Here is a 25,815-nt window from a genome sequence, read left to right as displayed (position 1 = left end):
CCAACAATAGTCACATCCACTTCTGTCCTGCGGCAATCACTAATCTATTCTCCATCTCTAGTTTTGTCACTTTGAGAATGTTATATAAATAGAATAATACAATATGGAACCATTTGAGACTGGCTTTTTTTCACTAAGCATTATGCCTTTGAGATCCATCCAGGTTGTTGCATGTATCAATAGCCCGCCCTTTTATTGCTGAGTAAGATTCAATTGTATGGATATATGAGAATTCATTCAGCTATTCCTCAGGTGAAAGACATTAAGTTGTTTTCACTTTAGGCCTGTTACTAATAAAGCTGCTACAAACTTTCATGTACAGCGTTTTTGTTTTGTTTCTCCTCCACCCAACCCTCCAGATTCTGAGTATTTTGTTTTGTATTTACTGCATTCCACCTTAAAATTACATTGCTTTTAAGATGCAGAAGTGCTGCTATGATGACTAGGAACCTAACAAGCTTTTCAAGGTCACATAGAAATCACATTGTCTTGCTAGAGTCATTTGCAACTTTGCTTCAAGGTTCAAAAACATTGCACTGAGCTGTTTCAGTTGTTTCCGCAATCTGACTTCTGGGTTCTATAGTTAAGTATTTACTCCAGAGTCTGCAATGTTTGTTGAAAAAACTGCTAGTATCCAGGTTCTGTGGTTCCTGCCAAGGGACTTGTGTTTTCACTCTGTGCAGTTAATAACTTAGTTCCTGAAGGTTCTCCAGGGTTTACGGATCCCCCCAGGCTAGGACTAAACCCTAGGATAAGGCCAGGGCTCCCATTGCTAATGTCTGTAAAACCTGACTGAATCCACAAGTCCTTCATTGCTCTAGGGTTTGTCATAGGATTCTATGTTTGTTGGAGGAAAGTTGAGAGCTGTTGTGTCAATAGCTCTTGGGGATTTCCAGCAAAGGGGATTATTCAGCATCAAATCTGTGCAAGGTCCGAATTCTGCCTCTGTGACTACATCATATTTCTCGTGCAGGATGCAGACACATTCTGCACGATCTGTTTTCAGTTACTTGCTGCAACAAGCTCCGAATTCTTCAGGTGCTGCATTTACTTAGCTACTACCGCCGGCCCTATGTTTGGTGCAGTAGTGCCCTGCCCAGCTGTATTACTGACAGCACTGCCACCCACTCTGCTGTAAGAAGTTGAACTCCAGCATGTTTTGAGTCACCTTGGAACCCATGTTTTGGGTAACCATTTCTATTCTGTGTACAGAAAGGTTGAGTACCTACACTTAAGGGTGTGTTATTGCTCAGTAAAGAAGCAAATGGATTACCACTCTGATGCAGCACTCAGCACGGGGTCTGGAACATCAATAAAGCATTGTATTCCCCTAGGATGCTTCCGAGGCTGCTCAAGGTTCCATCTTTTTCACTTCCCACACAATTGCTGGATTCCAGGTAAATTCCAGTGTTTGCCAACTATATTTGGATTAACATAATTTCTGATTAGCTATTGTATTTGTGAATAGATCCCAGTTTCAGCTAAGCTTCTCACAGCATGCTGTGTATGATTTTCCTTTATCGAGGGCCATCATTTCAGGATTGGACATATAAATTGCCTTATGATTTTGAGTTGAATGTATTCAAAACCAAGCTATTCAAAACAAGGAAGCCCTCTGCAAGAACACCTAAACCTTCACCTAGAACTTGAAGGTGTCTAGGAAGGAAGCCTGTCGCAAGCTAACTAAGGCAGTTGTCTGGGAACCGATCGACATTAGCCCATAGCTTAAGATGAAAGCACGGAAAGCCAAGCGATACCATAAATGGCTTTGCCACTGAACCCAGGGGACGATGTTAATGAGAGGGACACGCCCAGCAGGTAGAAAAAAAAAAGCTAAGCTTGGTGTGTAGTTGGGTAGAGAGGAGAGCAGCGCTCAGCAGTCGGCTAGCGCCACTAAGCAGCCGAAGCAAGGGCTGCTGCCCTTCTACCTGTCCTATGCTTTGTTTCAGAGGCAGATTTCGCTCCTTGTATACAGCATCTCAAATTGAAATTGTAGGTGGCTCTGAAAAGAGCCTTTGGGTTTGAAGTTAGGGCTCACTCATAAAGACACTTATGCCCTCTCCCCACGAATACGGCGCGCGAGCTGGATGTCCTTGGGCATGATGGTGACGCGCTTGGCGTGGATGGCGCACAGGTTGGTGTCCTCAAAGAGCCCCACCAGGTAGGCCTCGCACGCCTCCTGCAGCGCCATCACGGCCGAGCTCTGGAAGCGCAGGTCGGTCTTGAAGTCCTGCGCGATCTCGCGCACCAGGCGCTGGAAGGGCAGCTTGCGGATCAGCAGCTCGGTGGACTTTTGGTAGCGGCGGATCTCGCGCAGGGCCACCGTGCCGGGCCGGTAGCGGTGGGGCTTCTTCACGCCGCCCGTGGCCGGCGCGCTCTTGCGAGCAGCTTTGGTGGCCAGCTGTTTACGCGGCGCCTTGCCGCCGGTGGATTTGCGAGCTGTCTGCTTGGTACGAGCCATGGTAAGGAACTGCAAACACAGTTTACAACTGGAAGCGCCGCCGTTCTTGCTCTTATTTATAAAGGCAAAATCCTCCTGATTGGTCCGAATCTTCAAATTCCGCGCCGTGAATTAAGTAACCTGATAGGCCTTGTGATTGGCTACCAGGTCTCACTGTAGAAAATCCTGACCTATTGGAACGTATTCTATTATCTCTCTCATTTATGATTTTCAGTCCTTTATTAAGGCTCTTTTATCTTTTACATGTTCCTTAGTTGGTTTTGTTTTAATTCCCTTATTTGGGATTAAGTTTGGGAAAAGGCAGAAATGAACGTCCCACAGTTCCTGAGCCGTATCAAAAACTGCAAGTTTCAACGTGACAGATCCAGTCCAGTTCGTCCTTTTATCAAAGCTTCTGACTTTGAAGAAATGCTTATTTTAGCAACGCAAGCACGCTATTCCATAGTTAGGAACCCTCCAACAAACAGTGGCATCACTTCGAGACATTCTGTTCCCAGTGAACACAAAAATTGCAACGCTGTTTAAATGTGACGATTCTTTGATCTTGAAAACGAATGTTGACAACTTTGATCACACCAAACTGGGAATGTCAATGTCGTAATTTTGAGAACATTTCAGTATTTAGCTAATTTGTACGTTCTCTTTCCTAGAGTTAACCTGGCAACAGCAATTTGGCAGGAAACTAGCTATACATTTACATCAAGCTTTTGCCTCCTTAGGTCCGGTTCTAGGGAGACACAAGGCTCATAAATAGATACCTTTGTTAAAGCTTAATCTTTTTTGCACTGTTTTGAAAACGAAAGCTATTTTTTTCTTAGGAAAGATAAAACAACATAGATTGTTTCCACATAAACAGCCAATCAAAACGTAGATTTGAATTCACCTTATTTGCATAAAAAGTTTCCACTGGCTGATTTGATCCAATCAGGAACTGAGATAGATTAAGTGTCTATTTGCATAGAAGACCTACAAAAATAGACGAGCCGGGTAGTGGATGCTTTTCCCTCTGAGTTTCAGATCGAGGCTTTCTCATCATGCCTGAGCCAGCTAAGTCAGCGCCTGCCCCGAAGAAGGGTTCAAAAAAAGCAGTCACCAAGGCACAAAAGAAGGATGGTAAGAAGCGCAAGCGTAGCCGCAAAGAGAGTTACTCTGTGTACGTGTACAAGGTGCTGAAGCAGGTCCACCCCGACACCGGCATCTCGTCCAAGGCCATGGGCATCATGAACTCGTTCGTCAACGACATCTTCGAGCGCATCGCGGGCGAGGCGTCGCGCCTGGCGCATTACAACAAGCGCTCGACCATCACCTCCAGGGAGATCCAGACGGCCGTGCGCCTGCTGCTGCCCGGGGAGCTGGCCAAGCACGCCGTGTCGGAGGGCACCAAGGCCGTCACCAAGTACACCAGCTCCAAGTAAACCTAGTTACAACCACCGTGAAACCCAAAGGCTCTTTTCAGAGCCACTTACTCTCTCATATAAAGAGCTTTAATACTGAATCTTATTGACAGTCTGCAGGAAAGCTTCTTTATAGTTAGAAACGGTCTTTACTCAGGTTATTTCTATTTTTGCCTTTCAAATCTCTCTCCTATCTGGCAGAGGTTACTTAAGCAGAGCATACACAGCCTTGCTTGAAAAAAATTTCTGGTTGCTTAAGAATTTTAGAAGACAGAATTAGCTTGCCAGCGCTTTCACCGGAGTCTAGACCAGAGCTTAGAGCTGATAGATTTCAGTCGCTGGGACAAATTGAGTATACACTAGGCATCTTTTTGAGTCTTCATGTGAGTCATTGTTGAGTGGAAGACAATAGTATACCCGATAGCGTGAAAAACCAGTTTTCTACTACATGGAAAAGATTGGGAAGGAGAGTATGAAACAAAAGGATGCCTATGGAAGAATAACTGAAACTTAGTTGTTTTGCAAGTAACTGAGGCGTTTTAGACTTTGAGAAAAAGATTGAATAGGATTTATAAAAGAAAAGGGAGAGAAGAAGCCTCGAAGAACCTGGGAGTAAGGCCTCTTTATTTTGAGATGATGTTTTTCGCTGGCAGCCAGCAAGGAAGCCAGGCTTGGACAGTCTTCAGTTGAAAAGACTGATAAGAATCATCTACAGAATACAATTAAAACTATAGATTTTCAAGATACCTTGAGATTAATGAGCATATTTAACAGGTTACCTGTAATGTTGGACTCTAATCCTCCCCAACACGCATTTTTCTGTTGGATCAGGGAGTTGGGGCAGGGTTGTGCAGAGTAGTCTAAGATCATCAATCTTAGTGTGCCTAAAATTCCTCCCTAAGTGAAGTGTTGAAAGACTAGGACTCTGAGTTTCCTCATTCATTTATTGAGAGTCTATCAAGTTTCAGAAAGTGACAAGTACTAGGGAAAGAACAGCGAGCCAGACGGAAACAATCCCTGTCCCCTCAGGGCTCCTGATCTAAAATGGATAAATGGTTATGGAACTAACAGAAGAGGGAAGCATCAGCCTAAAGGTCATTTTAGCATTGCCAAAAGCTGAATTGACTTAACGATTTCACTAAACCAAGTTTAATTAATTGTAAGCTTGAATTTACAAGTTCCCTTGAGGCAATTCTGAAAGGAAAGTTGAGTAAGAGAGATGGCAAGAGAGGAGGAGATAGCACAGAGAGGAATCACAAAGACGTGCAGAGTTCCAGTTTGTATTCATGGACTATAGTTAACAACAGGGGCTCTACGGCATATTTATACTTTCATCTGATCATGTTTCATTGTTGGTTCCCAAGGATTTTGTAGATGTCCTAGTGCTGTGCCTTACAAAAATGTAGGATCTCACGGAAATGTAGCAAGGAATACTATACAGTCAGGCATCACTTAAAGATGGGAATACCTTCTGAGAAATGTGTCATTAGGTGATTTTGTCTTTGTGCAAACATCATAGAGTGTACTTACACAAATCCAGATGGTATAACCTACCACACACCTAGGCTATATGGTAGAGCCTATTGCTTCTAGGCTACAAGCCTTTACAGAATGTTACTGTACTGAATACTGTAGGCAATTGTAACACAGCGGTAGGTATTTGTGTATCTAAACATATCAAAGCATAGAGAAGATACTGTAAAAATATGGTATAAAAAATAAAAAATGGTGCACTTGTATAGAGCACTTACCATAAATGGAGCTTGCAGCACTGGAAGTCGCTCTGGGTGAGTCAGTGAGTGAGTGGTGAGTGGATGTGAAGCCCTAGGACATTACTGTGTGCTACTCTAGACCTTATAAACACTGTACACTTAGGCTGCACTAAATTTATAAAAAAATATTTTTCTTTCTTCAATAATAAATAAACTTTAGCTTACCGTAACTTTTTTACTTTATAACCTTTTTTTTTTAACTTTTTGACTCTTTTGTAATAACACAGCTTAAAACACAAGCATATTGTATAGCTGTACAAAAATATTTTCTTTATATCCTTGTTCTATAAGCGTTTTACTATTCTTAATTTTTTTGACTTTTTAAACTTTTTTGTTAAAAACAAGGACACAAATAAACACATAAGCCCAGGCCTACACAGAAACAGGATCATCAGTATCACTGTCTTCCACCTCCACATCTTGTCCCAACAGGTCTTTAGGGGCAGTAACATGCATGGAGTTGTCATTTGCTATGATAATGATGCCTTCTGGACTATCTCCTGAAGGACTTTCTTGAGACTGTTATTGAGGAGGTTCACTCCTTTCAGAAATATGTCCATGGTGGTTTGCTTGGTTTGTTTCTTTGTTTCATCATAGATTCGCTTATAAGCAGATAATGCACCATGAACATTCCTCTCTATTAATGAAAACCTTTCAGTGTTAGGGTCCATGCTCGCAAAATTTTTAAGAAGCTTGTTGAGGTCTGCAAAAGCTTCTGCTAAATCCTTCACTGTGGATTTTCTTGGAGATTCTTCTGCCCAGTTTCTTATTCTCTTGACTCCTCTTCAGTTATGAATTTCTGTTCCAGTCCCTACAACTTATTAGTCACTTGCTCAGGAACCACCTCTAGGAGCTCCTCAATGTCATCCTCATCCACACTCAGGTTAATGTTGGTTGTCATCTCAACCACAGCCTTGTTGATTTTTGCAACCTCCTCATCCTTGGCAAATCCTTTAAAGTCATGGATGAAACTCTCGAGAGTCTTCTTCCAGATGCCATTCATACACTCCTTGGTGACATCATCTCAAACCCAAGCAAGGCTCTTGATGCAGTCATCGATGTTGCAATTATTCCAGAATTGCATCAGTGTCTTCTCAGGGTCTTCCTCAGGTGCACCAATAGCCTGGGCAGAGGTCTTCCTCACGTAGTAGGCCTTAAAAACTGCTGTAACTTCTTGATTCATTGGTTGGATCAAAGAGGTGTTGTTTCGAGGGAGAAACACCGCTTTGATATTGGAATGAAGATCACCAATGAAAGGAGGATGTCCAGGTGCATTATGAATAATAAGCAAAATCTTGAAAGTTATGTTATTTTCCAAACAGTACTTCTCCATTTTGCTGGCATAGCAATTCAGGAGGGCATCTTGGGAGAGAACTGGGTCATCCATGACTTCTTATTGCTCCTGTGGTATACTGGTACTGTATGCTTATTGATTTGCTTGAAGGCCCTGGGGTTTTCACTGTGCCAGATCACAAAAGGTTTCAATCCGTAGTCTGCAACATTGCCCCCAAGCAAGACTGTTATCCTGCCCTTAAAATCTTTGAAAGCTGGCATTGACTTGGCCTCCTTATAAATGAAAGTCCTTTCAGGCATCTGTTTCCAAAACAGGGAGGTTTCACCCATGTTGAATATTTGCTCTGGCAAGTAATCTGCCTCCACAATCAGCTTAGCTAGAGTTTCCAAAATTCTTCAAATGCCTTCACATCAGCACTCACAGACTCACTACTCACTTTCACATTATGTAATAAATAACAATTCTTGAATCGTTTAAACTACCCAGAGCTAGCAGTAAATTCAACATCGTAGTTGGGTCCGGCCTTTTCTTCCAACAGAGGAAACTTTTCACTTTGACTGTGATCACTATGGTGCTGAAAGGGATATGCTTCATGTCTTCAATCCAGATCTTTAGAAGTTTCTCCATGTCTGATATAGACCCTACTCAGATTTTTGTTAGTCCCGTTGCCTTCAATGAAGCCAATTCTTTAACAGCTTCCTTCGCTTTGTTCTTGTTCTTCAAGACCATAGCTATGGTAGAATGGGACATGCCTGACTGGCGAGCAATAACCGCCACTGATTTTCCACCTTCGTAGTCCTTAATCACTTTCAGTTTTGTTTCCAGATAAATCACTTGACATGGACTCTTACTGGCAACATTAGCAATGGATTTTTTACACTTAGGGGCCATGAAGAGCAAAACAACACAAGATTAAACACAAGAGAAAATGATTCAATCAAGAGATGTGGTAAACACGAGCTGTATGAGGCTGCTACTGGTGTAACACAGCATATTGTTTTACAGTAAACTTTTTTTATAAGTAGAAAGAGTACGCTCTAACGATAAAAAAAGTATAGTATAGTAAATATAGAAACCAGTAATGTGGTCATTTATTATCATTATCAAGTAATATGTACTGTACATAATTGTATGTGCTATACTTTTATACAACTGGCAGTGCAGTCGGTTTGTTTACACCAGCATCACCATAAACAAGTGAGTAATGTGTTGCACTATTATGTTATGCCAGCTATGATGTCACTAGGTAATAGGAACTTTTCAGCTCCATTATAATCTTTTGGGACCACCATAAAATACTCAGAGCATCTTTGATGGAAGCATCTTTATGCAGCACATGACTGTGATAGCAAATCTTATCCATTATTACTCTTAAGAAAATTTTTAATAAGGTTTTTTTTTTAATTGCACCTGTATTAGTATTTTTTTAATTGCACCTGGAAGTGACAGACAACCTGAAACAGTCACTGGTTAAATGAAATAAAAGTCTATTTCTCTCTCATGTAAAGTTATGTAGCTCAGACCTGGAATGGGAGCTCCACTCTCCTTAAGGGCCTCATCTCCTTCAATGTGTAATGTGTGTTTGCTCTATTATTCAAAAATATTCTACTATTGATTTCTACTATGGAGGACCAACCCCAAAACAACAAATTGGAAGGATGAAACTCATAAGAAGTAAGTAAATAATTCATAAGTAAGAAACTTATAGGAAGTATTAGGTAGGTAAGCCAGGAGTTTATGAGATGTAGACAAATTCAAAAACTGTATTCACTGTGAATCATAAGTTAGTAGCTCATGAGACATGTTAGACATAGAGAAAATAAGTACAGCTTGTTTGTGCTACCTGCAGATAGGAACAAATGAAAGAACCAGGAAGAACTAAATATTTGTGAGACACCAAATATGAATGGGGTACTCAGTATTTATGAGGTCTTAAATTGACCATCCATTAGTGACTCCCATTTTGGCCCCATTTGCCCTCTACAGACAGCATGCACATAAAAGACACAGCTACTCACGATGTCACTGGCTATCTATATGAGAGGCTCTTGGCCCTGCATCTTTCCAATAGAGAAAGCATGAGTTCGCTCCAAATAACTTCCGTCTGCTGGGCCTCTTTGCTATTGGCAACTCTGGTTCTCACAACCACCCTCCCAAGGAGAGAAGAAATTCTCAGGGAGACAGGGAGAAAAGGCGGAGAAGGGAGGAGGGAGAAGGGAGAGGGAAAAGGGAAGGATAGAGAGAGGAGACAGGGAGGGGAGAGTGAAAAGGAAAGGAGAGAGGAAGGAGGAAGGGAGGAAGAAAGACATGAAATGGGAAGCCAAGGATTCAAGTAGTGTGACTGACCCTTTTGCAACCTATCTGAAATGTAGCTTGCCCAATCTCTTTCCCTTTGCTTCTTGCTATATGTTTAAAATTGATTCAATAAAATTAAATAAATCAGGGAACGAACATAGGTCTGTGAGTCTTTCTGTTCCATGTCTTTGGAAATGGCCTGCCTGATAGTATATTTGAAGGCTGCCATTGCATTAAAATAACTTCCCACATGCCATTCTAGTTGTCATTCTTAATATGTCCCTTCCACCTCATAGTCCAAGATTTCTGCTCCAGCTCCAGCTATCTTGTTCACATTGCACCCTGAAGGAAGGAGAAAAGGGCGAGGAAACACCCCCATCATTTATTGAAACCCTGAGGATGGTAAAATTCCACCTTTGTTAATATACCATTGACCAAAAATAGTCAATGGCCATACCCAGATGCAAAGGAAGCTTGCGAAGTTTAATTACGAAATAAGAAAGGAAAATCAATTTCAGGAGACAACTGTGTGGCAGTCTCTGCCACAGCGCATGACTGAAGACAGTATAAATAAGACAAGAGGGAAATTGGTGAGTTTTTATGTCTTCAAGAGGACACTGGGGCTTTCTAATACAACACAAATGAATTGTAAATATTGGAAAGAATTGCTTCAGTTAGGAAGAAAGTAAGACAATACAACTTTAGTTAGAATCAAATTTTCATTTTCGGGGGAACAGTGCTTGACACCATTGGGAGTCCAAATGTGGCTGTGTATCATCAGCACAGGGTTTGGGAAATCCGGAAAACATCTTAAAAAATGGAGTGAGACCTACCTGATCAGACTCGCTATCTTCTACAAATGAGGTCAGGCTGACTTGGGAGTCCAATGACACCCTCCTGGTTTCAATATACCTTCCAAGTCGACAACCGGGTATACAAGCTCCAATCCCAACTGCCTCAGTCTTGTCTGTTATCTTGGTGGATTTTCTCAACTCACGCAGAAGACATACCTATTAGTGTCAATATTCTTTATGCACTGACCCCCTCCACACACATAAGATTCAGCCTTGTGTTTTGCTCTAAAAAGTTCATCTCTCTCACTTCAAGATACCCTGCCGTGTTCCTCAAAGCCTTCCACGTCTGTAACACCCACCTCATTCAACTGTGCCTATCAGTCAATCAAACCACAAAGGTGAACCAGACATGGATCCTGTTGTCTGAGACATGGAACATTGTCCCATAGAACAAATAATAATGTACATAAATATAGAACAGAATTGAAATATGCTTAAAATTGAAGGGTTTTGAGGTCTACTACCTGGGTTGAATTTTTTCATCATTTCCTAGCTGGGTGACTTTGGGCATTATGCAGAATCATTCAGCCTGTTTCCTCATCCACCAAGATAATACAGTAACTCTCATAGTGATGAGGTGACTTGCTCAAGCTTATTTAGAGTTAGGCCTAACCTAGAACTCTGATTTTTATTTCACTGCTCTTTCTACCACTATCAGGAAAGAACAGAGAACTTCTGCATAGTGATTTTAGAAAATAGGTTTTCTGGAAAGGGAATTCGAGCCAGGGAGGATATCTGAGATGACAGATATATGATGCTAACTTTGGGGCCCTAGTTCCACACAGATAAACTCTATAAATTAATGCTGGCTGTTAATTTAACCGCTTTATTCCTCCTGGGCCCACACTGAGACCTCATTTCCCAGCTTCCCTTGTTGTTAGGTGTGGCCTTCTAGTTGAGTTCCTACCAATGGAACGTAAATAAAGTGAAGTTTGACATTTCCAGGCCTGGGGCATAAAACCTCCCACTAAAGACTTTCCGTGCACTTTCTCCTCCCAGGGCAAATACGTGTTAAAAACAAGACAGGCCTAAAATAGAGTTGATAAAGCTAAGCCCCACATCACCAAACTGAGACTTAACTCAGTTACAGTTTCTGCTCTCCCAGAAATGGAATCTTAAACCAGTCAATCAGGCATCAGCCTGATCAGCAGTAATTAGGTAATCTGCCTGACAGACCCCTGCCATCCCCTAAAGGAAAGTCACCTTGCAATAACCTATTCATTTCTTTGTCTAGTCTAACTTCCTTGTTCCTGCTCCCTTCTGCCGATAAAAGTTTTTCGTTTTGTACAGCTCCTTGGAGCTTCTTTCTAACTGCTAAATCGGATGCTGCCCAATTCATGAATTGTTGAATAAAGCCAATAAAATCTTTAAAATTTACTCAGTTCGAATTTTATTTTTCAACATGTGGAAGCCATGTGTTTTGTATGGCTGAGACACAAAGATAAAGGGGCACCTGGACCCCAGAACCACCGGTTGGAAGAAAGAGCTGCCTGCTGATCTAGAGCACCCATTTGGAACCTCATACAAGCAGAGAATAAAACTGTGTTAAGCCACTAAGATTTGGGGGTTTATCTTAACTCGTATACCCTCCACCAAGGCAGGATCTAGGTCTCCATTTTCTAAAGGGAAATTTAGTCCCTTGTTGCTGGATTGATCTTCAAGTCTAGACACTCCATCTATAGAAGAAAGATAAGAACTCATGTATCATAGAGAAACAAAATACAAGGTGGTTGAGTTTCTCTTTGAGAAGTAACCAGAGGAGAGGAAGCTATATTTGCCTCTGTCAGCAATAGAACCTCTATCCTCAGCCCAGTGATCATTCAAAGTGGAATGCAATGATAAGGACAAGACAGTTGGGGTCAATATATTGCCTCTTGGCCCTCAATTAGAAAAGCTCAAGGAGAAATAAAGACACGTGAGAATTCATGTTGCTCCCCAAAAGTGTCAGCATTATCTGGGCAAATCCTGAAGGTCTCCTATTCTTTCCTTGAACATCAGTTACAAAAAAAGTGAAAGTAATTGATAGTCTACACATCATGATGAAAATCCCTGCGTTTGGACTAGTTTCACATAACATGAAGCGTTCAGAAGAGATGTGATCTCTCAATTCTATGCCAAGATCCAGCTGTGGCTCAAGATCAGCACTTGGGAACACATATCACCTTCATCACAAATAAATAATTTTTTATTGTAATTTAATTTTGTTTTATTTTGACAATTATGGGTTTGGCCATCAAATCATGAGCATTATGGAGGTTTTAATATAGAGTTCTGCTGGCAAGAGGATGAGCAGTTTTATTTGTACTTGAGAACTCATCCATAATTATCCAAAGTAAAGTCAGAAAATGTACTTCTAAAATATATAAGGCCTTTTTAGAAATAGTATGTTTGGATTCTTCTTCTTCTGAAAAGTAAAGTGATGATGGCGATTATTTGGAACCTCAAATCTCTTACTTTTTATTTTAAATAAATTATCACATAATTAAAACTCTTTCTTTAACTCTTGATGTCCTTGAATCAGGCTGGCACTCCTCCATGCTGACAAATAAGAATGGCAAGTAATAGGATATATTGGGGTCTATGAGGAAGCCATTTTGTGTAAACCTAATTCGGCCTGACCTTGTCTTTCCCAAAGGGCCTGACCATGGCCATTGAGCATGCATTGTATATCTGCTTTAGATATTCCCTATGGCAAGAACAAAGGCCCTTGAGATAAAGGTGCAACTTCCCTCCCCTTCCCAACGTTGGCATTTCTTTAAGGATTAAGCATCTTTCCGTAGGCTAGAAACTGATTGCTGTGTTCACCTGTGACCACCCAGCTCAAGACAATAGACTTGCCTCCTGCTATGCCCTCCGAGAGAGCAGACCCACTACCTGCTGTGTCCATCAAGCGCTGTGCCAACAGGGCAATCTTGTCACTGTTGTGGGAGGGACATTTCAATCATATGTGAAACGTCCTGTATGGGGGTATATAACTACTCTGTACACCTCACTTCTTTGGTGCCCTTTCTTCCTTCAGGAAGAAAGGCCCTGGGCCATGGTCCTCAGATTTCAGCTCAGAATAAACTCACCCAAATTTTCATTTATAGATTGGTTATGGATTATTTTCGTCGACAATGCAGTTAGCACTTATCTATTCCTGCTCTGCCTCTTGGTTCACCATCTGAACTGCTGTGCTCAGGAACCTGGAGCGATACTTTTGAAAAATATTAAAAATGTATAAGTCAATGCTGAGTTACCTAGAAACTCCAGCTTGAGAAAACAGGTGAGGAATCTGGTTTTATCTAGTTGATTATCAGACCTGTGGCCATCATCCCATGTATGCTCCCAACATAGGATCTGTGCAATCACTGTTTCTTCTCTCTGGAATGATCTTCTTACAGACGTATGAAGACCTCTCTCCCTTCCAGGCTTCATGCCTGACAACATAAAATAATCAATAAGCTTTCGATAGATAAGAGAAATAAGGTGAGTTTTACCTGAGCCAGGGTGATAATTATAATCCGGAAGGGCTTCCAGAGAAAGCATTCCAGAGAAGCATGGTTTTCAGTACAGTCTTAAATTTTTTTAGAGCAAAGAACATACATTAAACACACCCAGGATGCATTTTCATCAAAGTTTCAAAGAGGTATTCAGTTGCAAATTAACAGGTCAACATGACCCTGATGTCCGGAAAGGGACTAATCAAGGTGTGTGCAATAGGGTGTTACCAATAGGGCATAGGAGGGGAAGTATGCATCCTTATCTTAAGATAGTGCATTCTTCTTCTTCTTCTTCTTCTTTTGGTGAGGAAGATTGGCCCTGAGCTAACATCTGTGCCAATCTTCCTCTATTTTGTATGTGCGACGCCACCACAGCATAGCTTTGATGAGTGGTTTATAAGTCTACACCCAAGATTGGAAACCACGAACCCCAGGCCACTGAAGTGGAGCATGTGAGCTTAACCACTACACTACCAGGCCTGCCCCAAGAGTGCATTCTTTACTTTAATCATTAAAGCAGATGCGCAATGTACGTTTAACAGGCTGTAAATCAGGCTTTTTAGTTCAAGCCGAATCAGTTTTGAACCCTAATAGTTACTCCATGTACCTCAATATGTGAAAATCTCTTGCCATGCCTCCTGCTCAATCTCATCTCAGTTGTGAAGTCTTCCCCACTCACCCCATTTAAAATTACAACTATCCACCACCTGGCAGTCCTAAATCCCTTTGGTCTGTTTTCTTAAGCTTCTTTACCTACCAAAATATTAGACTTATTTTCTGTCTCCCACAACCAGAATGTCAGTGAGCTCCACACAGAGAGAGAGGACTTTGCCCATGATATTCACTGCTCCATTTCCAGCACCGAGAACATTTTTGGGCACATAGTAATCACTCAAAAGGCTTTTGACGAATGTGATGCAGGCTCAGTGAGCCGAGGAGTCAAAAGAAAGATTTCTTGGACTCTTAAGGTCTGGCAGTAGTCCTCTTTTATTCAGAGAACAGCATGGAGTAGCATGGGGACAAGACCCATGGGCAGTGAAGAGCTGCAGGCATGGGGACAGGACCCATGGGCAGTAAGAGCTGCAGTGGGTTGAGGACAGAGCTAAATTTATAAGGCATAGGTATGTGAGTTATTTCTTTACAAGACAAAGGAAGGATACTGAAAAAAAAATCGTTAAAATGGTAGCAGTGTAGGTGGGGTCTGGTTATTGGGTGGTCCTATAACTTTAGATAAGAAATCAGATCAGATTAAGTCAGGATGAGCTACGCTTCCCAGAGGGTGATATAGATCAGTATGCAGGGCAGGGCAACTTGGACTTATCTCCCTGGGGCAGCCTTGATCTTCACCAAATGGATGGATGGATGAATGAAGTAAAATAAAAATATGTATGTAACACACAGTGTCCATCCATTCTCTAGCTCCAGAGATAAGGTCCATGACTGAATTATGCAAATGAGCCCCTGCACAAGGCAGTTCACTTTACTATGCTTCAGTTTCCTTATCATTGTATTTGGGCTAATAATGGCCTGCAACTCACAGAGTTGCAGTGCAGATTAAATAAAATAATCTATTTAGGCACCAAATTACAGATTTTTGAACTAATGAAATTATGAATCTTTTACCACCTGGACTGTTCCCAAGGCAGGTGTAGTTCACGTCTGTATTTGGCAAATGATATAAGAATGACTGAGAGTGCAACATGGAGCTGGCATCTGACAGTCAGAGGGCATGGATTCAGCCAGAAGAACTGCTACTGACTGAGTGACCCAGTGAAATAAAGCTGGGTGGCTCACTGTCCCTGATACGAGGACCTCTTTCCCGGTCCCTGAAGACATTCCAATTTGCAATCCAAATAAATCTAGTTTGTTACCTGAGGATAAACATTTTGTTACCTGAGGGTAAACATTCTGCCTGTGGCCATCAAACTAGTAAATTGAAGTACCACAATACGGGATCAAGTTTAACCCTAAACTGACTTTTGTAGATTTTCTTTTTTGTCCCTAACTATAAAATGCTCCAATCAGCTTCTATTTTCAAGATCTGAAAAAACAAAACAGAAAGAAAACTGAGTCCTAATTTCTATACTGGAGTACAATTGAGACTACCTAAAAATAAAGTGGAAACGGCTTAAATGAGAGACACACACAAAAACTCCTATGTTCCACTCCTCTCAAGGCCTTGCATCTCATTCAGAGCAAAAGCCAAATTTCTTATGGTGGCCTACAAGCCCCTACTTGATCTGGCCTCCATTTATTTCTCTGCCTTCGTCTTCTCCTCTTGTGCCCTGCTCATTCCACACAGCCACTCTGGCACCTCAGCACTCTCCCTTCTCTTTCCACAGCTTGCATCCTCTCCTTTCAAGTCTTTGCTAAAACATTATCTTCTTAGTTCCAGCTTCATTGGTCAACTTCCCATAACACTCCTTATTCTTGCTTTTATTTTTCTCCTCACATCTAACATATTATATATGGTATTTACTTATCTAATGTATTGTCTGTCTATCCCAGACTCAAATATAAATTCCAGGAGAGCTTTTTGTCTGTTTCATTCTCTGAGTACATTCCCGATGCACAGAACAACATTTGTCACGTTGTAAACTCTCAACAAATATATGTGAGTAAATAAATCTTAAAATTCATCAGCGTTAAGAAATGTTTGTTGGGGAAGTAATCCTGGCAGCATAATTAGGTTTTAAAATAGTAGATGTATTAAAATATTGAGAGAAGAAATTATATGATTTCCTTTACAACAATCAAGGCAGTGAGGTGAAATATGTAGAGATAAAACAGATTTGGCCAGTGGTGACGATGTTGAGGCTGGGTGAGGGGTACATAAGGTTGATAAAACTATTATCCCTACTTCCATATATTCTGAAATGTCACTTAATAAAAGTTTTAAAAAACAATATTTGAAAAAAGATAAGTTGTTAAATAAATAAAAGCCGTGGAGAAAGACCAGCTGAATACCCACATAAGACCTTGTGCTGTTCTGTACAGGAAAGGCCCAATGTGATGGCACAGAAGTATCCACGGGTTGTCTGCCAAGAGGTCCAGGATGGTCCTCCTTGTAGCATCCCTGACAAGCCGGTATTGTTAACCACTGAAAGCAGCTCCACTTCTCAGCATAGACTCACAGTAGCTCTGTCCTCAGAAATTGCTACAGAAGCCAGGGGCTATTTGATTCATTGCAGTGAGATAAACAGTCAAGCAAGTCAGAAAGTCCTCTTTCAGGGACCAGTGTATTCTCTCTGAAGGGAAACTACAAGGAAAGCCTGATTCCATTAGGTAACCCCTTGCTAAGCCTGGGGTCAAAAAAAGAGCTAATAAGTTTAGAACTCACGTAGCATCTGGTCTTGGCCCGAGCTACCTGTTAAAAGCACCCAAGTTTTAATAATTACTATTGCCTGCACCCACTGCTACAGACTACAATTAAGTTGATACTGATTGGACCCCAAGCAATAATATTTCTATGAAATCTCCAATTGACTGCAACGTGCAGTCAACAGTTGAGAACACTGATTTACAATGAAAGCAAACTGTCTCAGGTGCACCTTGCTACGTGCAACTGCTTTAGAAAATATTTAATTCTATTACATAAACAAATACTCAGTTTGCAAATGCTTACTCTCGGTGAGAGTTCAGACGGGCTGTTCTTGACGAAACCAAAAAACACCATTTTTTAAAATATGATTCTTAACTAGTGTTCTTGAGTCACCTGACTCAGCAGGCCCGGGTGGAGCCTGAAAATCTATTATATATTATAGCAAGCCCACAAGTGGTACTCAGGCTGCTAGTGGTAGACCACAGTGTGAATCCCAAGACTGTAGAAGCCATCATCAGGGCTCTGACACCAATAAACTCTAGAAATCCTGCTTCAGTACTCTAGTATGTTATGTGAGAAATCAACTATCAGCAAAACAATGCTCTTACTGGTCACTGTGTAAACGCCTTAACATCACACAAGAAAGCCAAAACTGCTACACTCTTAACTTCTGTATTTACATCCCATTGCCAGAGCCAAAGTTCCTATCTTCAGACAACGTCTGCCCATGATCCACTCACTTACGGTGTACAAAGGTGGCAAGGCAGTAGAGCAGGCAAACATTAGGGAAGAACTAGACTTCGCAACTCCATGACACTCCTGGTAAACAAACCCAGCATGTTTACTCAGTAACTTGAGAGCAAACCTCCCCCTAAACTTCCTAAGTAACACTACTTCGCACAAGATCTCAAGAAACGTTTGAAACACAACCTGAAAAACGCCATACAGTAAGCCAATCACAGCTATTTTTGAGAAAAAATGGGTGGCTCTTAAAAGAGCCTTTTAGTTGGATTAGTCAGTGCTAGAAGAGCATTATGCTCTCTCCCCACGGATGCGTCGCGCGAGCTGGATGTCCTTGGGCATGATGGTGACGCGCTTGGCGTGGATGGCGCACAGGTTGGTGTCCTCAAAGAGCCCCACCAGGTAGGCCTCGCACGCCTCCTGCAGCGCCATCACGGCCGAGCTCTGGAAGCGCAGGTCGGTCTTGAAGTCCTGCGCGATCTCGCGCACCAGGCGCTGGAAGGGCAGCTTGCGGATCAGCAGCTCGGTGGACTTCTGGTAGCGGCGGATCTCGCGCAGGGCCACCGTGCCGGGCCGGTAGCGGTGGGGCTTCTTCACGCCGCCCGTGGCCGGCGCGCTCTTGCGAGCCGCCTTGGTGGCCAGCTGCTTGCGCGGCGCCTTGCCGCCGGTGGACTTACGAGCTGTCTGTTTAGTACGAGCCATTTCAGATAAACGTGAAGGAACACACGTAAGCCTTAAGTAGAAAGACCTTATCTTTATATATCCTCAGAAACATTCTGATTGGCCTTAGCGCATTTTCAAAAGTCCCGCGCAGTAAAACTATTGGCTGAAGAGCCGACGAGGTGATTGGTTAATTACTACAGACTCTGATTGGGTGAACTACTCTACATTCCAATCCCTCTCTTTTACAGTCTGCAATTCAAAGAAGGTAATTTTCTAATGTTATAGTCAGGGCATTACAAGTGTAGATAGGGAACCACCTGGGGGTCATGCAAGATGCCACTTCTCATGCAGTAGATCTATGTAATGGGGCCTAAAATTTTGAGGACCACACTTCGAGGACACCTTTGCTTGTATTTTGTTTTTTTCTCAGGCGGTTACTTTTTCTGAATTGAACCTCCAGTGGCCTGGACTGCCAATTCCTATCTCCACTTTGTGAAGCCTTTGACCTATACGGCAGGGTTCCTGGCTGGAGTGCCTGGGAAATCACAGGTAAAGCGCCCCGCCCGGAGATGACGGGCAAAGAACTCTGCGCAACAAATGTTGGTTGACTTCCTTGTGGTATCCCAGATGGGGTTTTGCTTCAGTTCAGAATTTGAAAAGCCCGCGTTGGTTTTCGATTTTGTTACCAGTTCTATCGTTTTGCTGTTCAGTGAGTCTTAAGTGACTTTCCATGCTACCACCCCGACCCGCCTCTTGGCCGCAGAGTGAAATACTAGTCTCACTTGAAAGTTGAATAGTTCCTTATGTTTGGTTTTCCTTTTTCTCTGAAGAAATACTTTACTTACTGAACACTGACGGACTTAATCTACCTAAAGATTTTATGAACGTTCTTGTAACTTTCTTCCTTCCAACTATAATAAAACCTTTATTTATAATATTAAGCATTTTCTCGTAAAACTTCCGTTTCCCTAAACCACACTGAAGCACCATAGTGCCACAAATAACCACGATACCTATTAACTTGCCGTTAATGAGGTGTCATGGTTATGGATAGTAACTACAACAAAACATAAGAGCATCGCTCAAAACCACGCAGTTACAAGCCTTTATATGAAAACATGGATGGCTCTGAAAAGAGCCTTTGGGTGAAATAAGTGGTGGTAACTGCACAAATTGGTATTATCAGTTGATTCACTTCCCCTTGGCCTTATGGTGACTCTCGGTCTTCTTGGGCAGAAGCACCGCCTGGATGTTGGGCAGCACACCGCCCTGCGCGATGGTTACTTTGCCCAGTAGCTTGTTGAGCTCCTCGTCGTTGCGGATGGCCAGCTGCAGGTGGCGCGGGATGATGCGCGTCTTCTTGTTGTCGCGGGCCGCGTTGCCCGCCAGCTCCAGGATCTCGGCCGTCAGGTACTCCAGCACCGCCGCCAGGTAAACGGGAGCACCGGCCCCCACCCGTTCGGAGTAGTTACCCTTGCGGAGCAGGCGGTGCACTCGGCCCACGGGGAACTGCAGCCCGGCCCGAGAAGAGCGGGTCTTGGCCTTGGCACGAGCCTTACCTCCCTGTTTTCCGCGTCCAGACATACTGAAGCACACAGAACAGAAAAAGAACTGCAGAAATTGTAGCTCACAAAGCGCAAGAAGCTAGACTATTATACTCTGCGCCGGTTTGGTAAAACAGCCTATGCGAGTGACCGAACACACATTGCAGCCAATCAAAAGGAAGGTCTAAAACAACGCCCCTTCTAATTTACGTAGAGCGCGTAGAGTTGAAGGGTCAAATTAGCTAAGGTGGAGCTACCGGAAGAGCCAATGAGAGTTGGCGTAAAAAGAGCCTATCAGAAGTGAAGATAGTAAAATAACCAATCAGAAATCCTCACTTTTCGATCCCTAATTTGCATATACATCAAACAAATACTAGGGGTTTTCACTAGCTAGGTATTTTGTTCGTATTAGTTTAGAAGTATAGGTTAGGTTTCTGTCATGCCTGAACCAGCGAAGTCCGCTCCGGTCCCGAAGAAGGGTTCTAAGAAAGCGGTGACCAAGGCGCAGAAAAAAGATGGTAAGAAGCGCAAGCGCAGCCGCAAGGAGAGCTACTCCGTCTACGTGTACAAGGTGCTGAAGCAGGTCCACCCCGACACCGGCATCTCGTCCAAGGCCATGGGCATCATGAACTCGTTCGTCAACGACATCTTCGAGCGCATCGCGGGCGAGGCGTCGCGCCTGGCGCATTACAACAAGCGCTCGACCATCACCTCCAGGGAGATCCAGACGGCCGTGCGCCTGCTGCTGCCCGGGGAGCTGGCCAAGCACGCCGTGTCGGAGGGCACCAAGGCCGTCACCAAGTACACCAGCTCCAAGTAAAGGTATCTGTAACAGCGCCAAGGATTCAAAAGGCTCTTTTAAGAGCCACCCACGTTGTCTCAAAGATCTGTAACTCTCCAAACATGTTGAAAATGGCTATAGCACTCAGTGTAGTAGGAATTTATTAAAATTTTGGGACACGTTATTTTCTGTTACAATTTGTAAGGAACACCTAGTAGTAAATCTATGCAGTTAACTACAGTGTGTTCCATTTGGCTCCTACGCTTAATTACTAAAGGAAGACGTATCGTAGGGTTCTGTTTTGATCTCTTTGATCTAGAGCTGTTTCCACCACGAGCGTGTTTTTTCCAGTTTTGGTTTCATTTTGTCATCCTGATTTCCCTTGATCGGAAGTAACCAGGGGAAAATACTGAGTCTTAAACAATTTTGAGTGCTCCTAAGTCTGAACAAAAGTGAGAAGATAGAGTATTCTTGAAAAAATGAAACATTTTGGAGCTTGCTATGTTAGCTTGCAAATGGCTGGAGATGCCACTGAGAGAAACCACCTGTGCAGCCTGTGTTTCTAACCCACAGCACATCTCTGCCAGTCTGTCATACGCGCGTCGTTCCAAGTCCACTAATTTCACAGGAAACATCGTTCATGGATTATTTCACGTAGCTCATTATTACCTCTTGGCAAGGTCAGGAACTCTGTCTTATCATCCACTAGAATTTTCTACCCAGCTTAATATACAAGGGTGTAAGAGACACTACAAGCAACAAGATAACATGAGGGAGGAGGAAGCAAGTGAAAGTCTCCAGTGTTAGTTCAACCACCTGTGATTCCTGCTGGGTAAAGATAGGAATCTGCCTCAATCTGTCAGCCTTTTCACTTTTCAGCCCTGAGAATTCCCAGCTCTTCCTAAACTTTCTCCTTTGTGTCCTAGAATGACGTTGTCCACAGCTGCTTCTTTATTTCCTAGGATTTTAAGAGAGAAGGGTTACAAGAAATCAACATTTGGGTGCCTCTCCTTAGCAACTTGCTGGTTTTATCCTGCAATCGCCTGTGAAATGGAATCTCCCATTTTACAGCTGAATGACCTGAGGAATTAAGGTTAAGTAACTAGCCTCTTACACACATAGATAAATAAAACTGGGATCTGAATCCCTGTCTGTCTAATTCAAAGGACTCTTTCCACACTATTTGTTAGATTTTTGCAAGCGAGAGGCTAGCTGCAATCACAGGAATGGGGAAATAGGGTGAAAGGGAAAATAGAGCATTGGAATCAAAGTAAAACTGGTCAGAAGATACACATGTTCTTCAGGGCACAACAAAGTCCTTCCATCAGCCAGTTTCCTTTAAAATATATATATATAGTGAGACTTGGAACCTAAGGAACACTTGGCAGCAAGTTTACCTTTTCTGGGCACTGTGGTGTGTGGGGGAAACCATGGGTGTTGGCAGTGTAAACCTGAGTTCAAAAACTTCATTTTCTACTGTGGGGACCTGGAATTGGCCACCCCAAGATATGTCTCTTTGGCATCAGGATTATTTGAGGCTGATTGCTTTTGATAAACTGGGACAGGGAAGGAGGAATGGAACTTGCCCTTTGTTAGGACACATTTACATTTGTAAGGTAAATCTCTATCTGTAAAAGGTGCCTCCCTCTCTGTACCAGGAAGAAGAAAGGCGATGACCTACTCTCCAAAAACTCTTAATCAATACCAAAGGCAAGGACTTAAAATCTGCATTTTATTGTGCTAGTCTGGTAACCTCCTGTAACTGACTTCCCTCCCCCTCCCAACTTTGGCATTCCTTAAGGATTAAGCATCTTTCCTTAGGCTAGGAACCGATTGCTGCTGCGCTCACCTGTGACCGCCCAGCTCCAGACATAGACTTGCCTCCTGCTACACCCACCGAGAAAGCAGACCATTACCTGCTGTGTCCATCAAGCACTGTGCCAATAGGGCAATCTTGTGACTATTGTGGGAGGGACATTTCAATGACATGTGAAACACCCCGTTTGGGGGCTATATAACCACTCTGTGCACGCCACTTCTTCGGTGCCCTTTCTTCCTTGAAGAAAGGCCCCGGGCCATGGTTCCTCATAAAGCTTTGTTTAATTTTCTCTTGCTATTCTGTCTCATGTGAATTTAATTCGTTCTCCAGCCAGACGAACCCCCATTTGGGGAGAGGAAATGTCCTCCTCCCCTACACTACTTATTAGCTACGTCTTTAATCTACAAATGCCTACATAGGAGATTGCTGTAAACATGAAATAAGTGACTCAATTTTGTAATGGGGCTTGTGAAGAAAATTCCTTAAACCCCATGTATAATTAAGACATTCATTTCTTGCTCTCCAAAGCTAATTTTATATAAATTTTAAGACAATGTTTTCATGAAAGAAAGAAACAAGCACAGTTTAAGGGGGAATCCCCCAGGACTTGACACAGTCCTGACTGCCTGTTTGAATGCTAAGTTTGGGCAAATTACTTAAACCCTCTGTGAGGATGTCCTTACCTCTAAAATGGGAATAGTAATTAGTTACTACCACATAGCATTGCTGGGGTGATCAATAAAAGAAGACAAGTAAAGCACTCAAGATGGTGCCTGCACAGAGAACATTCTCTAAAATATTAGCTGTGGCTACAGCCTCTGGTTGAAGTGACATAAGGAAAGTGTCCTGGGTGCCCACATTGGAATCTCAGATTCCTGAGGCCTTGAACAAGGCAGTGGGCCAAAAAGCCTACTAGCATTTGAGACCAGTTAGGGTTCCTTGTCTGGCAAATCCCTTTTAACAGTCTACACCCCTCTTTAGAACCATCTCTTTCCCCTGAACTGTTTTGAGGACAACCTAGTGCCTGTCAGACTTCCCTGCCTTTGCTTGCCAATTCGAGTAATATGTGGCGTATTTTCCAGGGACCTTCTGGTGCTAGAACTGAGTACCTCATTTAATAGTCAGATGTGTTGGTTATAAGGAAGGAACCCTGGGAACTCACATAAGAGCTGATTATTAACTTTTTTTTACCTTTTTTCTCCCCATGCCCCTTGCTCCCTTTGCCCAACCTCCCTGTAGTATCTGGCCAGAATGAAGAGCCATCTTCAAAAAAGTAGCTACACTTTTAAAACTCAAAGAGAATCAAGAAATCATTGTCTACAATCATTCCCAGACTAGGAAAAGCTAGGGTCACCCCCAAAGACTGATGTAGCGTTGCCAACAATTTAGAAGACTATTATCAGTCTTATTTCATGAAAGAATTATCCTCTTATCACCTCGATGGTATTAAGGGTGGTAACTTTAAAATAAGAAATCTTTATGCTAAATAAATTTGGCCCTTTATACCAAAGAAATTGAATTAATTTTTAATATTAAGGAAAATTTACTACACTAAAATTTAATATTAAGGAAATGTTCTCATTTTGACACAGAATGGAGAAAACTTTGACACATACTAACACTATCCATAGATGAGCATTTGGGAACCACTGATTTGTTCAAATCCCTGCATTTCAAAATTGGAAAAAGTGTTTCTGACTCAGCTCAGCTAATCAGAGGAGGGTAGGAGTAAAGCAGATTTCTTGCCTATTTCCCCTATCCTATCTTAGGATAATATTTATTCTGCTTGTTCTGAGAATCACAGGAGGGAGGGAGAATTACAGAAGAAGGCACTTGTAAAATTCTAAGTTATGAATTCACATGTCATGAATACAGAGCAAACACTCATTTTTCTGACTTAGGGCTCAGTCCTTGAACTGCTTCTCTTCATCATCAACCCTCTTTCCTAAGAGATGTCATCCGATCTTGTGGCTTTTTTCGTCTCATGGTAGTTATACCATGACAACTCCCAATCAGATTTCCAGCCCAGACTTCTTCCCTAAACTGCAGACTCATATACCCAACGGCCTATTTCATATATTCCTCTTAGGTATATAACAAGCATCTCAAACGATGCACAGCCAATCCTAAACCTCTGATTCTCCCAAAACATCTTCCTCTCATAGTTTTCCCAGTTTTAGCAATTGGCATCTCTATCCCAGTTGTTGGGGCTAAAATCACTGAGATCATCCAAGAATTTTCTTTCTCTCATACTCTACATTCACTAGCTCAGGAAAAAACTAGAAACCCTAACTTCAAAATATATACAGAATCAAGGCACTTTTCACAGCTTCCTACACTAACACACTGGGCCAAGCCACTGTCATCACTCAGCTGCGTTCCCACTCCTACCCTGGCCCCATCACAGTCTATTCTCCACCAGCACATCTGATCATTTTAAAATATAAATCAGATCATGTCCAGCCTCTGCCGAAAACCCTGCAAAGGTTCCTACCTCAGGCAGAGTAAAGTCAAAGTATTACACTGGCTTACAAGTCCACACAGGAAGTGCTCACTTCCATTTGCCTCTCAGGCCTTATCTCCTTTTCCTCCACACAACCTCACCCCTCCTCTGCCACCATAACTCTTTGTTGCCTCCAGGCTTTCCTTCTTGGTCTTCCTTCTATTTGGAACTTCCCTTTCTCAATCGTTTTTCCCCAACCATCACTTTATCATAAGCCTTTCCTGACCATAACATTTCAAACATCACCTCCTTCCTCCACACTTGATGTCTTTCCCTACTTCAGTGATCCGCAGGGCACTTAGCACCATGACACACTATCTGTTTTACCTGGTTTGTTTATCCCCACTCCAATAAAATATAAGCTCCACAAATACAGAAATGTTTTGTTCACTGTTATTCAATGCTCTAATTCTCAGAGCATAGAACAGTGCTGTTTGTTTGGTAAATTATCCTCATATAACTTTATCTCCTCAAACTGGTGCTTTAGCTCCGATAACATCTGGTTCTTTTCTTATTTAAGCACTAGAGTCCGTATCTTTTAGACGAGATTCAAAATGGCTCCCTTGATTTTCCCGAAGTCAAAGTATCACCGTACAGATTACCTGCTGACCACAGGGAGGGAAAACCTGATTTTACAATGGAATTAATCTCCCTAAACCAGTGATCAATCCATCATCTCGAATTTGGATAAGCCTGACCTCATGTGCCCCTGATGTGCAAATAGCCTATACATAGCATCTATAATCTGTTCCTTGACAACAAAATTAACATGATTTCAATCACGTCTATGGAAATAACTTCTACCTTGTAGGACATACAGGGTATAGAAGTCAAGTAAAATGACCCCATTTAGGAAACAAGCCAAACCAGAAGGACATTCTAAAGGTTAG

General features: G+C 42.4%; 4 protein-coding genes across 4 annotated transcripts in view; 2 read left to right on the top strand and 2 right to left on the bottom strand.

Moving 5' to 3' along the window:
* LOC124227097 (uncharacterized) overlaps positions 1-25,815 on the bottom strand; it is a 29,527-nt gene that overhangs the window by 2,296 nt on the left and 1,416 nt on the right. Inside the window, exons 2-6 of the mRNA XM_046640996.1 lie at positions 19,129-19,147; positions 17,913-18,348; positions 17,615-17,693; positions 3,619-3,878; positions 2,057-2,470 (exon numbers count right to left, since the gene is read on the bottom strand). Of these exons, the coding sequence (XP_046496952.1) occupies positions 2,057-2,470; positions 3,619-3,878; positions 17,615-17,693; positions 17,913-18,348; positions 19,129-19,147 (1,208 nt within the window). The remainder of the gene's footprint in view (positions 1-2,056; positions 2,471-3,618; positions 3,879-17,614; positions 17,694-17,912; positions 18,349-19,128; positions 19,148-25,815) is intronic.
* Positions 3,485-3,900, top strand: LOC124226082 (histone H2B type 1-C/E/F/G/I). The gene has a single exon (XM_046638890.1). The coding sequence runs from the start codon at positions 3,496-3,498 to the stop codon at positions 3,874-3,876; it is 381 nt and encodes a 126-aa protein (XP_046494846.1). The 5' UTR covers positions 3,485-3,495; the 3' UTR covers positions 3,877-3,900.
* LOC124226090 (histone H2A type 1-D) lies at positions 19,228-19,871 on the bottom strand. The gene has a single exon (XM_046638901.1). The coding sequence runs from the start codon at positions 19,860-19,862 to the stop codon at positions 19,470-19,472; it is 393 nt and encodes a 130-aa protein (XP_046494857.1). The 5' UTR covers positions 19,863-19,871; the 3' UTR covers positions 19,228-19,469.
* On the top strand, positions 20,247-20,672 carry LOC124226080 (histone H2B type 1-C/E/F/G/I-like). The gene has a single exon (XM_046638889.1). It carries the CDS (start codon positions 20,262-20,264, stop codon positions 20,640-20,642), a length of 381 nt encoding a protein of 126 aa, XP_046494845.1. The 5' UTR covers positions 20,247-20,261; the 3' UTR covers positions 20,643-20,672.

The sequence above is a fragment of the Equus quagga genome, chromosome 15 (assembly GCF_021613505.1).
Source record: "Equus quagga isolate Etosha38 chromosome 15, UCLA_HA_Equagga_1.0, whole genome shotgun sequence".
NCBI lineage: Eukaryota > Metazoa > Chordata > Mammalia > Perissodactyla > Equidae > Equus > Equus quagga.
This window is presented reverse-complemented; position numbering and strand designations above follow the sequence as displayed.

Coding starts and splice junctions, on each gene's coding strand:
- LOC124226082 (XM_046638890.1), top strand. CDS start 3,496: ATGCCTGAGCCAGCTAAGTCAGCGCCTGCCCCGAAGAAGGGTTCAAAA.
- LOC124226090 (XM_046638901.1), bottom strand. CDS start 19,862: ATGTCTGGACGCGGAAAACAGGGAGGTAAGGCTCGTGCCAAGGCCAAG.
- LOC124226080 (XM_046638889.1), top strand. CDS start 20,262: ATGCCTGAACCAGCGAAGTCCGCTCCGGTCCCGAAGAAGGGTTCTAAG.